This window comes from Centroberyx affinis, unplaced genomic scaffold, assembly GCF_046629955.1.
Source record: "Centroberyx affinis isolate AG114_WGS23_722 - 3 ecotype Tasmania unplaced genomic scaffold, CSIRO-AGI_Caff_v1 ptg001139l_1, whole genome shotgun sequence".
In the NCBI taxonomy this organism is placed as follows: domain Eukaryota; kingdom Metazoa; phylum Chordata; class Actinopteri; order Beryciformes; family Berycidae; genus Centroberyx; species Centroberyx affinis.
Window position 1 is genome coordinate 156,312 of NW_027279675.1, and position 16,824 is coordinate 173,135.

The window sequence follows — 16,824 nt, forward strand, 5'->3', positions numbered from 1 at the left end:
AGGGTAAATAAAAGACTGTTTCAAAGTTTTATTCCAGCCTCTGTTTCTCTCTCTGGTGTTTTGTTGCACTTGTAGTATCTCTTTCCAAAAGGGTCCTGTTTTCAAGACAGTAAAATGTTTATGTGCATATAGAATCACGCTGGATCGGCGGTGGCGTCCTGCCTTAATACAGTGAACGCTGACTGTTTAATTCCATGTGATTCCAAGTAGAATGCTCACTATTTTTTAATTCTACTAGATCCTGACAGAGTGAACACCTTTCTGATACAATATTGTGTCTCCTTGCCTTACGGCCAATCCATGCTGGGATAGTATGACCCTGAACAGGGATAAGCCAGTAAAGACAACGAATGAATGAATAATACAATATCGCCTTAACAAAGGCTAATCAGTGCTGCTTGTGCACGGGTGTCACATTATAAGATGAAAAAGACATCAAACATGTATAAGTCCTCCAGTGTGGATTTACATGGTTGCTAAGAAGTGCTCACTCAGGCCTCTTGACTGAAATACCTGGTCGTGTTTTTCTGTATTGCAGAGGATGCTTTTAAGGAGCATTATTTCTGAGAACTTCAAAGCCTGCCAAAAGCACTCTCCTCTTAGAGTGTGCGGTCGCTTGAAAATGTACTTATATTTTCCAAATGGACAGGAAGAGGCCCTCACTGGTATTGAGGTGATGCTAATGCAGTGTGGCGCTTGTTTTCAGTGAAACTCTGTTTCCAGCAAGGAAGTATAGGCTGTACTCCTATTAATATCTTACAGGCGTATTCTACAGTAACTATAAATGAACCCAATGCAAATTACAAGGAAACATATTGTATACTGTATTTTGCTGTGTCTTTATGGTAATATATCATTATGCTTTATGGTTTTAAAGAATGAACACAGCCACCGAAATGCAAAAAATGCAAAGTACAATCCAGTGGATATTGGCACGAGTTCACCATTTCATTGTGAAGTTAGTAGGCTAAATGCACAGATGAGTCCTTAACTCTGTTATTTACTCAATACAACTCTATAAGTGACATAATTGCTGTCCACAATGCCTGAGTCAGACCCTCTCCAGATGCTGCGTCCAGGCATTTGGCTATCACTGGTTTTATTGATCCAGTTAACATTATCACTTACAAGGCCACAGTCTTCAACTGGCTGTGTTTTCTCAGCTGAGGATGCATTGCACTGCTCCTTGGAGGATTGGAGATTCTTTCCTGTGATGTAAACCCTGTGCAAGTGAGAGGCTGTTGACTTTATTTAATATGTCCGCCAGATTTTTATGAGCATTACGCAAATGAAATGGTTTGCATTATGCGTGAACCATACGTTCCGCAGAGGCATGCATGGCTGTAGACAGCTGGAAGTAACTTGAGCCCCTCAGTCACTTATCAGCACTGGCATCCCTGCCATTTCCCATAGCCATCTTCAAGCCAGAAGAATCCAGCCATTGTTTTCATCTCTGTGGCCCCTGTGTTAACCCAGCAATGCCGTGCTGATTGTTGCAGAGATATTAAAGAAAATGGTAGATTTGTCTTTGTCCATATAACCCTGTCTTGTGACATCCAAGCTTGGTGTGTGTGCGTGCGTGCATTTGTGTGTATGTGTGTGTGTGTGTAAGTGTGTTGAAGGGGGCTCCTACTTGCTGCAGTGGTAGAGAGCAGCTGCACCTGCCCTGTATGTCAACAACAGGGTCTGGAGCAGACACTCAAGAAGAGAGGTGGCTTTCACACCATTGGCCTCACTGAAGCCGCTTACTTTCCAAAGACAACAATGACAACGCTGCTCTGCTGGGGAGCGGCCAGCGCCATAGAGCTCCTCTATAGGCTCGGCGCCGGGTCTGTGTGGCCTCCAGATTATCTCTCGCCTGAGCCCTCTACATACAAGCTTATTGGACTTCCTCACGTCCCCTTGTTTTTTTGGCTCTAAAGTTTCCAGGATGCTTTTTGACTGTCTGTTTTACACATAGAGACAGGATCCCCTGTGGGGGTTGTTAGGAGGTTACAGGGGGGTAGTAAAGAGGTCAGGGAGAAACTGTCAGTCTATTTCCTTTCTCTGGCCTTGGGAAACTGCACCACAAGTCTTTTGCATATTTTTAGCGTCCTTGCTGGTTTTTGTCTCTGTATCCACAGGAGAAGATAAAGTTATTCCCAGTTCATACAGGGCTTTCATTTCTCACATGGATTACTTATTATTAGTCTTGTCTTTTTGTTCCCTTTTTTCCCCCTAGCTCTAGAAAGGACCATGTCCAGCACACAATCTGTCAGAATAATGCACTGGGTCTGGAAACCATCATCTTTATGTGTTGGTGTGTAAAACTCTCTTCCATAGAATTACAACACAACCTTCTGCTGGTAGTTGCTTCACTCTCGTAAGTACCAATTGTGTGTCTACAGCTGTGAGTTTGGGTGTGGGTGGGGGGGATGAATGCTGTGGAAAAATAAGTCCTAGTACTGTTATTTCTCAGTCTCTTTACCAGCCACTGGCAAGGCCATGCTATTGTCCAGAGGTGGAAAGCATTTCATTACACCTACTGTAATGGCTCTACTTGAGAAGATGTTTGAGTAACGCCACTCTTTTGAGTGCCTTCAAAACTCTACATGAACGTTTTGTTAAGCATTTACTCCTACTCTTACTTGATTAAGTTTGTAGACCTAAGAGTAATGAGTACAACGAGAACTGGCATCTCCAGTAAAACAAGTCATAATGGACTTGACTTTCCGTAACTGATACTACAGCTTTGTTGATATGTGTTAAAAGAGTGAGATAATTACCCATCAAATTATTTGGAAGGACTATGTTAATCTGAATAAAATATATCTAGATATATCTGTGACAGCATAAATTGTTTCTGTGGAAAGTACAGATCTTATTTTCTGGTAGATGTGGAATTATATTGAACACTGTCATTAAATGCAGAGGGTGAAATAGGCAATGTGTTTTTGTTGTTAGTACATTGATGTGCTGGCAGTATATTCCATGGGGGAACTGAGTCACGTTGATCAGAGGCATCAGGACTCTAAGAACTGAAAATTGACATGATGGTAGAGGACTCTTTGAGAAAAAAAACAAACAAACAGAATTGTAAGAGGAATGATATCAGATATGTCAGATTATTGAGTAAAGCTCAGCCTTCTCTCTTCTTTAACCAACTTGCTCCAAGGTCAGCCCAGGTATCGAGTGAGTGCATTCAGCAGAGAGTGAGCTCACACAAACCTGCTGGGCAGTCATGCTCATTTACATTCAGACAGCATTTACAAGTAAACCATCTGAATGGTGCCATAGACGATATTGCTCACAGACATGTCTTACCTGCTGCACCACATTTCTTCTTGTGTTGAGTTATCTGTCAGTGCATCTCATCTTACCACCTCTCTCCACCTCACTGCACCTCCAATCCTCTGTGTGTTGCACAGAATGACCAGCCGCCCCTGTGCTGGCAAGAGATAGCTGAATCTTTTTAAAGAAATATACAAAACTAAATTCCAGCCTGATGTTCTGTAAAGCTTACTTCAGCATTAAGCCATCTAGGCTATTATCATTTTTTATGTTCAGGCATCAGTCTTGTCACTGTTGTGTTTAACCACTACATCATCATGCAGTAGGCAGACTGCTAATATGTTCTCTGAAATAGACTGTGGTAAGTGTAGAGCTCTGTTGTTGAGAAAAAGAGCTACTGTAAAAAACATCCGAGTGAAGGAAACCACCTCGAATGCAATACATCTAGAAAGAAAGCATGTTTAACCACATTAACATGGTTTTTACCAGACTGTTGATCTTTTCTACTAATTCCACAACGCAATTATCACTCGGTGAATGGGAATGTATGTGCCAATAAAAATAAGTCATTTCTGTTTTGCTTTGGCCTACCTCTCTGTAATGCTCGACTCTGCAGCTGCACCGCGCTGTGGAAAACAAACAGTGCCGTGCAGCTGGGCTCCTCAAGACAGCGAAAGGGGAATTTTAATCCCATTTTTTTCTTTGGCACCAGTCAGATTTATTTGGTCATAAAGAAAGGAAAAGCACCCCGCCATCTGAGTAGGATTGGGAAGTGAGAACGCAAGTTATGCCAGAGCCCAGTTGCAGACTTAGAAACACAACAGACCAGGAAATTAATCCACAAGAGGTCAAAGTTCTCCAGGAAAATTCAAGGCACACAGAGTCTAATTAACTCAGATAGTGGCACATTACTGGCATACCTTGACAGCCCAGATCGCCCTGCCATACGTACAGAGATGAACACTATGAGTCAACTTGACATGCCGCACTAGGCATTTTTACAGTGATACCATTCACGGTAACAGCACTGACACCATGAGAAGCACAGCATTACAGCCAATGGCTAACCTACATGTGTCCCTCATCGACTTCCCCTCATCCATTCCCTGCAGCATGGTCTGAAAACAAACTATCCGGAGACCCCCAAACCATTTCCAGCTGTCACCTCCCTCCTCCAGTAACTCCTAACCTGATATGATAGGGCGAGATGGGGTGAGGGTCAGGCCCCGAGGAAAATGCATAGTATGTAACTCAAACTATGAGCATTATATTCATAATTGCCTGTGGTTGAAAAGTGAAGATCACCGTGTGTAGCAGCTATCCTCTATCATGTTACGTTTGACTTCTCATTTTACAGCAGACGTTCCAAGTCTTCACAAATACAATTACAAGGCCAAGAACGAGGAACAATACTCTCGATACTCTTGGAAAAACCTTTTTGAACACAAAACAAATGTGAATAGTCGTTTCCATATATACATGTGTGATAGGTACGTTAAATTGTACATACCTGTTTGTATACATCAAATACGAGGTATAGTACATACATGAAAGTAAACCATATCAGCATAATAAATGGGTGCAGATACACAAACATCATATCCTAACAATAATGCAGCGTTTAAGGTGCAGTGGATAGCATGCCATTAGAAGACAAGTATTAAGTTGACAATATGCAACGCAAAGAGCATCTGGAATATTGTTCAAAGCTGTAGTCCTTTGCGCCATAAAAAAGATGAATGTGTCCCTGAGAATGTCCAGAGAATCGCACATCTACTCATCCCATTCCTCCAATACACAGGGGGAGAAGACATGCTGCAGGCCCTAAAGCACTTCGGCTCAACTGCAATAAAAAATAAGAGTATTTCTCAAAAGTCTTCAAAAATATACTTGTGCTTGTGTAGGAAATGTTGTATGGATGCTGTCACACACACACACACACGCACGCACACCGATACACTCCCCAGCACCTGCTGTCTGTTTGTATGCAGTCTCAAGAGAGGTGCGAGAAGTTTCCATTATGGCAGCATGGTGTCTCTGTTTAAGTACCATAAACGTCTGCTGTTGTGAAATGACATATTTAATCTAGCTACAAAAACAGCATTTATACGGCTGTTTATGTGCTATTCTGTTGAAGGGTCATTGTAAACATAAGCATATATCTACACCATGATGGATATCATAGTCATAGACAGTGTTTTAGCTCTGTCTGCAGTTGAGGTACAACATTTGTGAGGTGGAAACGACAAGATACAACCAGTCCTTTCTTGGCTATTTCTCTCTTTAATGATGTGCCTTACCCCCAATTTGCTGGTTAGAATGAATTCCCCATACTTCTATGGGAAAGCATGCGTACTATGTCCTCCATTAAAGGAAATCGCTCCGCTGAAGGAGCTAATAAAGATGTACAAAGGACGCACACAGGGAACAGAGCTCTACACATGAAGAACGAACTAAAGGCAATCAGGATGTTTAGTATGAAATGGTCAGTCGGTCCATTGTGCCTTCAAACCCTGACTTAGTTTCCTGAAACTCTTGAAATGACTGGGTTTTAGAATGAAAGATGGTGTGACAAGAGAGAAAAAAAGAAGCAATTTTAATGTTTTTGTTTTTTAAGGAGGGAAAGCTCTTTATCATGCCTCACATCCAACCTCTTACCTCCCCTTTTGGGCCTTTAGGAGCATCCTGTGACCCCCGACCTCTTGGACAATAGAGGCCAGGACGTTTCCCAGTGAGCAGCGATGGAGCCAACAACAGGAACATGAGGGGTGCTCCTGGGAAACAAACTGTTTATTGTGAAGCAGGATGGACAGGCCCCCGTGTCCCACTCACTTAGGTTCACACACACACACACACACACACACACACACACACACACATGCACTAACACACACCTATGCACAATGAAATGTTGTCAACTGATGGGTGCATATTTTATTACCTCTGTTCTTCATATTCTATTGATATTCACTCTAATCTCAAATCTAATCTCCCAAATCTTCTTCTGCTTCCCAGTAAAGAATGGGAGGGTGACGCAGCTGTCATAATGTCCGCATCAGTCATAGTGGTGGTGCTAATTTGTTTGTGTGTGTGTGTGTGTGAGTGTGTGCGTGTGTGATTGTATGAGTGTGTTTGGCTGTAACCAAAATACAAAGATAACAAGGACATTTCCCTGCCTCCTAGGTCACAAAATATTACTGTATTCTGTGACCATCAAACAAACAAGGTTAAGGAATTAAGCTTTGTACTTCTTTTATTTATTTATTTATTTTTGTTGTAATAAGGTATTCTCATTGTATTCCTTGACGGTTCATTTTTTGTTGCGCTTGACACGTGAAGTAAATTAAACCTTCTATCGTTTGTTGTTTTTATTCAATAAAGCATAAAAGGCCCTCTGCCTCTACTTGGTTTCAAGGGCACAGTCAATCGAGATGCCACTGCTTTTGTCAGGATATAAAAGTGCAATTTCTTAGCAAGACTCTTGGTCCATACAGACTCAGTCCAGCTAATACCTGAAATCTAAGCCCAACAATTTGTGTTCATCATCGCAAAGTGTTAATTAGCCCAATTTTCCAGGTCAATCTGGTCGGAGTCTTTACATTCCAGGACAAAGAAAGCATGCAGACATAAGAAACAATCTCTACATCATTTCATACAACTGTTGCTTACTGCTACATTTCTACACTAGCTGAAGTAGCAGATCATTAGTTTACATCTAGACTGATTTTCTATCTGATAACAGTACCGAGCCCAATCGCTGGTACTGCCACTGCCCGTCTGTTTCAAAGGAAATCCCTCCTTTGTCTCTCAAGGAAGCTCAGCAAACTGGGAAAACCTGAATTTGTCATCAGAATTCAAACAGCTGGAACGCATTTGATAATGGTTACACAGAGACACCACTAAATGTATTAGTCAACACTCCAGACTAGTTATTACCTTAGGCTCTGGAGACTACTCATTGCAAGAACAGCACAGTAAAACAGTTTCCATAGCTGTCAATCACGTTGCCAGAAGTGTGGTGAAACAGACAGATAGAGGGGACTCTGGGGATTGTTTTTAAGTACTTACCCCCTAAGGACTACTGGTTCTTTATGACTAAATGTGTGGTTTTTGCCTGTGCTCCACACTACCCACGTCTGATAAGGACGGATCAGACGTGATAGACAATGGGAACTGGATTCACTCTGTTCTCATCCAATACATTGTTCTCTCTTGACAGAAGGTAAATCCTGATAACCAAAGTATTAAACAAATAACCTAAAAATCATGGTGTAGATTACATGTAGAATATATGACTCACTCTTGCTGTTATAATAACAATACAACACTGTTTAGTATTGTTTCTTACGTAAAAACCATTTTGCAGTAACTGTAACTGAGGACCTAAATAAACTTATTTAAAGTTATCACTCTGTCTGGTCATTTGAAACAGGTGTGGTCTCAGGAAAAAGCTACATGCTTAATAGCTGTTACGCTTGGGACATTGGGATTTTACCCACATTAATGATGTAAACACCTAAATGGAACATTATTATTGTGCTAAAACCACTGCTTTTAAATGAGACACCCCTTGAACGGCCATGCAATTAGGCCAATTTAAGCCTGCAGAGTTCACTACAGCCACAGTTAAAGCAAATAATGGCACTTAATGAGTACATCCTTGAGGCTATAAATGTTTACACTGTTGTATCATAAGTTCATGATAAGTCTGAACATGCCCCCGAACCTCGAAAGCCAAGCAAGCAAATCAGTCATGAACCAGCTGGTTTTAATTTACGACGATACAAGAAGGAGACAAGAGGAGGCTACTGTAGCTCTCAGGTCACACTCTATTTGGATAGACCAGATCAAGCGACTATAATGTGTCACTAAAAAGTCTACTGAGTTTCAAGTGATACTCATAATTGTGTGAAGAGTCGTCTATAGATATTCAGTGTCTGAGCCAGTGTTAATGTTAGGGTTAGGTTACATAGTCTTTGGAGATGGGTTAGGGTTAGGGTTCAACAAGTTACGCTTTGTTGAACCTCTACTTTTTGTCATCTGACAGTATCAACATTGTACTATGCAAATAAAGTGTTACCAGCTCTCATCCTGCACCTTTACTTATTGCCCTAAGTTGTAAAACACACTGATACCCACACAAGCACCAGGAAGATTTGAGGAATAATTCAGGGATCCTCTGGGTCAAAGGGCTGTCAGCTGTCACCTAAACACTGACAAGCAAAATCAAATCACAGCCAAGGAAATGAGCCATGAAACACTGATTGCTCCATACATAATGGCCTTTTTTTTCCCAATTGCTTAGCTCAAGAATTATTGGATTGTGCAGAGTTGCTGACTTCACTGCAAACATGAGAACTGCTTGCACATATTGCCTGAGTGTATAATCAAATCAAGACCATTGATACAGGGAGTGAACAAATATCTCTTAGTATGTGAGAACAATGGATCTTTGTTCCATATGAGAGCCCTCAGAAAGCTTATACACTGACCGAAGGTAGAGCACCTCCAGGGACTCTGAGCGCAGTTTGTGCTCAGCGTTAATTGGTTGTGCTTTTATTGGATAATTCAGACATTAGCAAGACCCATTTAAGATAATTGTGAAAATGATTGTGAGCATATGTGCTTTGTCATGGCAACCATGGGAAAAGTGCGACAGAGAGGAATATACTAAAGTTCAGACACAGCTTTAGCATATTCGCTACAATAAATGGAATGCTTTCTGTTATACAATGGAACGTCAACCAGTGGTGATTCATGTGACCAAAAAGACAGATCGCTAGACTGCTTAGTCCGTGGTTTCAAATTGCAGCACTTGGCTATATTCTTCGTGTGAGACAGGTCAACTAAGCCCCTACCCCCACCCATATCATCCCAGTCCTGATGCATCCACACCTTGGCTCATACATCAGTTTGGAACTTGGGGCGCCAGTCCTGTAACTAAAAACTCAACTACAGGGTATAGGTGGGGATTTCCCTATACAGGTCAGTGATAAGTTACCTAAGAAACAAAGAAATTACCTGCTTATTGTCTTGAAGGTTTAGTCCTCTATCCATATCTCTCTGAACACTCCTGGTAGCAGTTAATGTACCCCATGACTGAAGGGCTCACTAGTGAGTCAGTCACCTACAAAGCCTATAGGTTTAAAGTACACAGTAGTTAGCAAACCAATGCGATTTGAGATTTCAGAGGAAACTACAGTAGGGTGACTGTGGGAGGCTTTGTGAGCTGGGGCTTCAAGCCAACAAAGTGTGGGCTTGACTGTGTCTGAAAACCTCATGCTGATAAATGGCCTCTCCAAGTAGACAAACTCAGAACACAAGGCCCCTGCTGCATAAGACCCGAACTGCTACCTCTGCTGCTGGCTGAATCTGATTACAGGCAGGCCCTGAGGACAGTCAGGTCATTGAGAGCACAGAGATGAGCAAACAATAAGATATTATCTGAAGGAATCTCCAGCTTTCCAAAGGAAAATGGTCCCTCTCAGTGTCACATTGACGATAGGATCCTCAACCTGACATTGAATCAGCCATTTAAGAAGAATGAACACTGCTACCCATTCATAGATACTCACTAAAATAATGAGAGCTCTTTTTTCACCCTTGTTTAAGACATATAAAGGGAAGCTCATGAGGTTTTGCGAGACAAGGCTGTGCAGAAATTGGAGCATGCAGCTGACTCAGATGAATATGCCTTTACAATGATTGGGTATTGAATGAACAATTCTATAGTCTTTCTTCTTACAGTCCTAGAAAATGAGATATATAATACATGTTTCACTTCATAGTACTGTACTGATTCAATGTCATGCATATTTCTACTTAAAACAATTCATTTCAAAATAATAGTTTAAACAAATTCATTGAGTTCCAGCATGCAATATGCAGTCAGTGAATAACATGTAGTTAGCATAAAAAACATGTTCTAATCAAAGCTGTACATACCAGTACATACACAGCTCTACTTCTCTAGTCATGTGTTTTTCTGACTGGCTATCCCTCTTCTTGCTCTTTTCAAATAGTGACATCTTGTGGACACCTAGCCCCAGTTGTGTTGAACCTGTAGGCCTATGTATATTAGTAGGCCTATGTGTGAACACAATAGCTTTCAGTTGCCTAGCAAGCTACATAATCTGTACAGGGAGTTCTGGCAGTGAGAAACTGCTCATTGTTGCCCAGTTATATTCAGTAATGCATCTTATTCAGCTGAGTGACAGCTTACACTGAAAATTAGGCTGCGTTAAGCCAGGAATTGCTCCCATGTAGTCGATTTACTCTCATGTCATGACTGCTGACAACTTAATTTTAAAATATCAATATAGATATGTTATATTAAATGACAACTCCTACTACTAGCTACTGCTACTTGAAATAAGTCTCTTGCTTTTAGACTATAAACATGGAACTAACTCTAGGTAGCCACAATGGAGAGCAGTTGAGGATTTTACCTGGTAAGTATAGCTCTTAGTAGGTATTTTTTTTATTTTACAATAAATTATACTGATCTAACACAATATCTGGCAAAGTGGCTAGCAGAACTGACCGATTTGACAAACGTATACCTACTGAAATTTACCTGGAAACCAGTCTGTTATGGCCCACGGTCCTGCGGCACAACCCAATTAAAACAAAACCTATATCATGATAGCATTGTATTGAGATTGCAAAATAGGAAGTGGTATACAGTGGCTCAGGAGAATTTATTATGCTTATTTCTGGCCTTATAATATAAACTAATGTCATATTTCTTTGCAGGCATGTGTTTTGAACTACAACCATGGAGGGATTTGTCAACTCTCGAGTTGTCTCGCGATATTACCAATCCTGTCTGCCAAGCACCAAGAAGAGTAGCGATGTTAGGAGAGAGGGAGTGAAATATCTAGGTTGCTGTAGTAAGCTAAAGTACGACCAAGATTTAACCAACATTTTGACGTAGAGGTTGCACTTGAAACCAAAAATCACCAAGGCGGTTACATGCTAAACGTGGCTTGCTGATTATACGCGAGGTGTGATTTGAAAGCCCCGGCAACTGAACCCAAATTGTATGTGTCAAGTGCTAACTGTTAGCTGTCAGGCTAGCTAGCATAGCCATTTAAGCAATGGCGTTGAAAAGAATTCAAAAGGTGAGTGTTCGTGATGCTGTTTGTATATTTCTTTCATGTGCACGCCATAGATTCTAGTAAATATATTTTTGTAAAGTGAGGCCCTCCATGAAGATAATGTGTAGCCTTTTCTGTAGTTCGACTTCGCCTTTTAACGTATTTGCTTGCTTTTTTGTGCTCCTCTTAAAAATAACTGACAGACAAAGACGAGCTAACCACTGGTGGCCTGTTGGTGCATTGCTACTGTAGCAATGGGTATTATAGCAGCGCGATAATTATGACAGCTTTTTTGTTTGTGTTTAATATTTGATTTTTCTTACTTAATACTTAGCTAGACACAATGAGCTACCGATAGCAACCTTAGCTATCAATATTGTACCTAAAGGTGGCTAGACAAGCTAAACAAGTTACCCCGGAGAGCTGCGCTAGGCTAGCAGTACATAGTATGTAGGTCTGTGGTTTGATCGGTTGACATGTAGAATAGCTTCAAAAATCCTTAGCTTGTCAGCTGTCTTTATTCTTCAGGTGAACCATGAAGAGTATGGCCGATGATGTTTTTAGTCGTTGCATGACAGCTGTTTGCAAGTTGCCAAAATTGAACCCCAATGTCAATGTTGCCATATATGGGATGGCAAATGGGGCACTGGAGCAGGCCAGGGTGTGTATTTATATAACAGAATAGACATGCTTCACATGAAGACTTGTTAAATAACGGGTGTAATTTAAGTTTAAACAGCTGTTGTTTTTGCTGTTAGTGCTTATAATAATGTCATGAGTAGTATGTAAAGGAGGCAGTGTTTGGCCATGCCGTTTCCATTCTCTGCTGATATAATTACGCTATGTTTTTTTTATTTTAATTTTTGACATAGTCCACTTTCCTTTATTATGTCCACAGAACATAGATTTGTTTCTTACTGTAATTTGTAACTTTGTGATTTATGAGAATTTAGTCTGTAACAGTGGTCTCCATAACCTGACACTGATGAGAGACCAAAACATTTGCTTCTTGAAATCAGCTGTCATAGAATCACTATTTACATAGCAACAGCCATGGTGCATGATAGTGGAGCAAACATGGCTGCCACTGAAATCTGCAATAGCAAATCTTGGCTCAGATTTACTGGGGGGTGAGGAATGGACCTAGGAAATTAAGTTAAGGTAGTCCACTTAGCATATAGCAAGACCTCTATGGAAAGAGACATTGAATGTCAAAGTTGAAAAGAGGCTGGTCTCTGGCACAGAGCTACACTTCACTCACTCACTCAACACTAGTACACTAAACTGGAAGGTCTTGTCAAGTCTGTTTTCTGACTTCACTCGCCTTCCTATGCATTTTCTGTGAAGACCATGAACCGGAACACAGATTTTAGCCTTCTGGAAGCTCTGTTGTTGGTCAATGTTGTCAACATTGTTCGAAGTGTGGCTGATCAGACACTGTTGCTCAGTTGTTAACAGAATGAAGGGACACATACTTATGTAGTAATTTTACTGATTGTGTAAAGTATCATTTTATTTTGAAGCTGAACAGACTCAATTGATTGGAAAATGAGCACCTTCATTCAATATTTCTTATAAGTTGTTTTTATTTTTCATCTGAAGCATGTTGCTTAGCTGGATCTCATTGCGACAGATAGTGCTTGGCCTTAGTGATGAGCTACTGGTATCAGCACATTTTCCTGTGTACCCACACCTACCAAATATGGAAAAAAGATAACGACTTTTCAAACACAATTTAAAATGTGACTGAATTGTCATGTGTGCCTTGCAAGGAGCCTAGTTGTTACAGTAATGTGATTGACCAGTAAGGTCTAGGCTGTTTCATCATGTACCAATTGTATTGCCTTTAGGAACTAACAGACCTGCAGAGGGACCCACCTGCACAGTGTTCTGCTGGACCAGTTGGAGATGATTGTAAGTAGCTAGAGAATTAATGTTTTAGTGTAGGGCAAATCATAAACATAATTTTGGTACCTCATTGCTGTGTTTACAACGCGTATATTTTTCAACACCGCAATTATCCTGTGTGTTTCTGTGCATCTCAGTGAGTATATCACTGCACTACCGGGCGATAGTTTGCTTCCAAGTAAAAATGTAGCTATAGACTATTGTATTGGAATTAAATTTAAATAAATGCATTTATTATATATTTACATTTTTTTTTCAGTGTTTCATTGGCAAGCGACAATAATGGGTCCAGTAAGTGAATTTGATTCTTTACTCATTTGAAGTATGCATTAAAAATATCATAAAATTGCTGTCCACAAACTTAATATGCCTTTATTTTACTTCAATAGCATGACAGCGCTTATCAAGGTGGAGTGTTTTTCCTCACCATTCACTTCCCCACAGATTACCCCTTCAAGCCACCAAAAGTGAGTAAGACTTTCTGCCTTGTGTGGGGGGTTTAGCTCATTTTACTAACTCACCTTCAGCCATTAATTCTACTGTGCAAAGAGTGATTGGCTTCACCTATAAATCACAATATTCTTTCTGTCCCATCACAGGTTGCATTCACAACAAAAATTTACCACCCTAATATCAACAGCAATGGAAGCATTTGTCTGGATATATTGAGATCACAGTGGTCACCTGCACTTACAGTATCAAAAGGTAAGGGATCATAGCAGATATTTGTGATGAAGACAATGCATTTTGATTGATATTTCACACACCCAAGATTGGAATTACAAAATTAACTTGTCCTTGTCTATTATATTGTTTTCAAAACCAGAACAGGAAATTGAGTTTGAATATAAACATTTTTGGGAAAATCAATTGTTTTATTAAAGCAATTTTGATGGTTTGGAACTGTGCTGATTATCTAAAAATTTCAAATGATACCCAGCCATACTAGTGGGCAATGGGCATTGTTAATTATGTTAAATAGTGTATGTATGTATACCATGGTAGTGTTGATGGAAGCTCTGAGGTTGAATGATCTGTAGGTGTATTTAAATGTCATTCAAATTAGTATAATTCTTTCAAGGCCATAGCCAATTGTGATTCTGTTAATGTCATCTCATCTAATTATTTCTGATTCATTCCTCTATAGTTCTATTGTCTATTTGCTCTCTTCTTTGTGACCCAAACCCGGATGACCCACTGGTGCCGGAGATCGCCCATACGTACAAAGCAGACAGGGAAAAGTGAGTGCAGAATGTGTGCTTTTACCACAGTCACCTATCAACCTTGCTCACTTACGATACTGAAGTGACAAAGTTCTTAATTTGCAAGTTGACATAAGAATTTAATCACACTGTGCATTTGTTTTACAGGTACAACAGACTAGCAAGAGAATGGACACAGAAGTATGCAATGTGAGAATGCCAGTGAGATCAAAATACAAAAAGAGAAGTAAAGAAACACGTTTGATATTTAACGCAAGGCAAATGAGCAAGAGAGGAAAAATAACTACACAACACCCCATCTTTTGGAGAGGGAAGCGATACAATGAGGTACAGTGCCACCTGGCTTTCAATGTGTTGAGCTGCTGCCATGTGCTATCCTTCGTGACTTGTATGGATGTGCTGAGCAGGACCTGATGGACTCCTGAAAGCACTCCCATATGGATACTGGAACCTCTTCACAGTCCATACCGCCACACTCAGACTTTTAACTGTTACTTCTGCTATTGTGGTTATTACTATCAGTGTTACTATTCATACTCTTATCATTATCACTGTTGATATAAGTCATATCGTTGTGTTACTCAGAAGCAAAATGTTTGATTTAGGAGATGAATTTCTCCCTCATTTCAAAGGTACTGTCTGTGTCCCACTGGATGTCTTGTATTACTGTATTTCCATGTATTCAGTGGCCTTTCTGTGTTGTTATTGTTTTCAAACGGTACACGTGCAATTGAGGCAGAATGTTCCCTGTTCAGCACAAAATGGTGCATGGCCATTACCAGCAGTTGATCTGTTGCTCACAACAGTTCCGGATACTGGTCAACACATACTGTCTCTACCCCGAAACAATGTGAAAGAAGGATTGGTTTTTATCACTCACTGCATTTCGAGATGCAACAGTGTTCAATGATTTTGAAGATACTGGATAGCTGCTGTAAGAGCTAGCTGCCCCTTGCCTTGCTGTTGAGTAAGAAACAGGCAAGGGGGAATGTCCTCTACCATTTTTCTCACCCATGTTGTCATTGCCCTTATATCTTTTTCAGTATCCATCCACGGCTGGTGTCATAGTACACAAACTCCTACTGATGTATGATATGGTCATCATTGTATAGCTGTGAACATAGCTACACCTTGGCATGCAGCTAAGCTGTTTGCCACTTCCTCAATACAGTTACTCAGGTATCCAGCCAAATCATCAGCCTTTGAAAGGACACTGCAGTGACCCATGGTGAGAAAAATTACCAGGGCCATAACGTCAAACTTCTCAAAAATAGTACTGATCTAGGTTCACTGGTCAGTGTACATGACAAAATAATCCACACTATGCCTAAAGAGGCAAATCCGTCTCAGATCAGCACTCCTAAGGTTCTTGATGCATATAGGCCCCAATGTTCTGTGTTGCACATCCAATATGCTGTCCCAGAAGTACTGTCATTTCCTTGGAGAGAGGGCTTTTTTCACTATCCCTCCCTCTCCAGCCTCTTGTCACCACCCCAGTTTCCTTTATTGTTTTTGAACAACACTTGGATGTGAATGTTTTAAACAGCTTTTAACTATGCTGTTGATAAACGTGTACATGCTACTGTTTTCTAAAATGAAATAGCCTTTGGTTACAGTTAGTGTCATTTATACTCAAAATGGGAACTTCAACAGACTTGACATTTTGCAGACTTTAGGAATTTGAAGTCATGTACACTTAGTTACTTGAGGTGAAGATTTCTGAAGATTTGTGGAATTTCGTCATATGTACCCCATGGTTTTCACAGTAATAACTTGCCATGGCAATTTCATCTGCTATAAATATCAGGTGATGTGAAGCTTTGTCGTTCTCTTTGGATCATCTTTTCTTTATTTTCATATCTCATTCACCATTGGGTCTGCAAATGTTTGTTTTGTTTTGGGATTAATAACCTACACTGACAGTAAAACAGTTTGCCTAGGTGATATATTTGTGACCTTCCCTTTTATTTTTATTGTATCTTTGAAAGCTTTAGTTTTAGGCTATTTTTTTCATGTCACCAGAAATGAACATGATTGTGATATGTCATAATGTAATATCGGTTTCAATATAATCCAATGTGGCTGCTGGATTAACTAGTTAGGATATGATATTTTTTTTTAATCAAACGTAGCCTATAACTTTCTGATGCTGCCAATATAAAGGGAATTAACAATTCTGTCAGAAAGGGGAAGAAAATTTGCTACTGAGGTGTTGTATTGAATGGATTCATCCTTAAGGGTCCATAAAAATTTTATAATCTTTGATGGTAGAATTAACACCATGGTTTGATCGCCAAATACAGTTTTTCATCATTGTTAGTAAC

The 16,824-nt window shown here is 40.2% G+C and overlaps 1 protein-coding gene across 2 annotated transcripts; it reads left to right on the plus strand.

The window, feature by feature from the left end:
• The first annotated feature begins 11,127 nt into the window (after positions 1–11,127).
• ube2d4 (ubiquitin conjugating enzyme E2 D4) lies at positions 11,128–16,818 on the plus strand. 2 transcript variants are annotated; one of them, XM_071524047.1, is made up of 7 exons: positions 11,128–11,393; positions 13,220–13,283; positions 13,537–13,568; positions 13,667–13,744; positions 13,877–13,982; positions 14,425–14,518; positions 14,648–16,818. In XM_071524047.1, exons 1-7 carry the CDS (start codon positions 11,370–11,372, stop codon positions 14,691–14,693), a joined length of 444 nt encoding a protein of 147 aa, XP_071380148.1. In that variant the 5' UTR covers positions 11,128–11,369; the 3' UTR covers positions 14,694–16,818. The 2 variants fall into 2 exon arrangements, with proteins under 2 accessions (XP_071380148.1, XP_071380147.1); XM_071524046.1 differs by lacking the exon at positions 11,128–11,393 and adding an exon at positions 11,941–12,030.
• Positions 16,819–16,824: the final 6 nt, after the last annotated feature.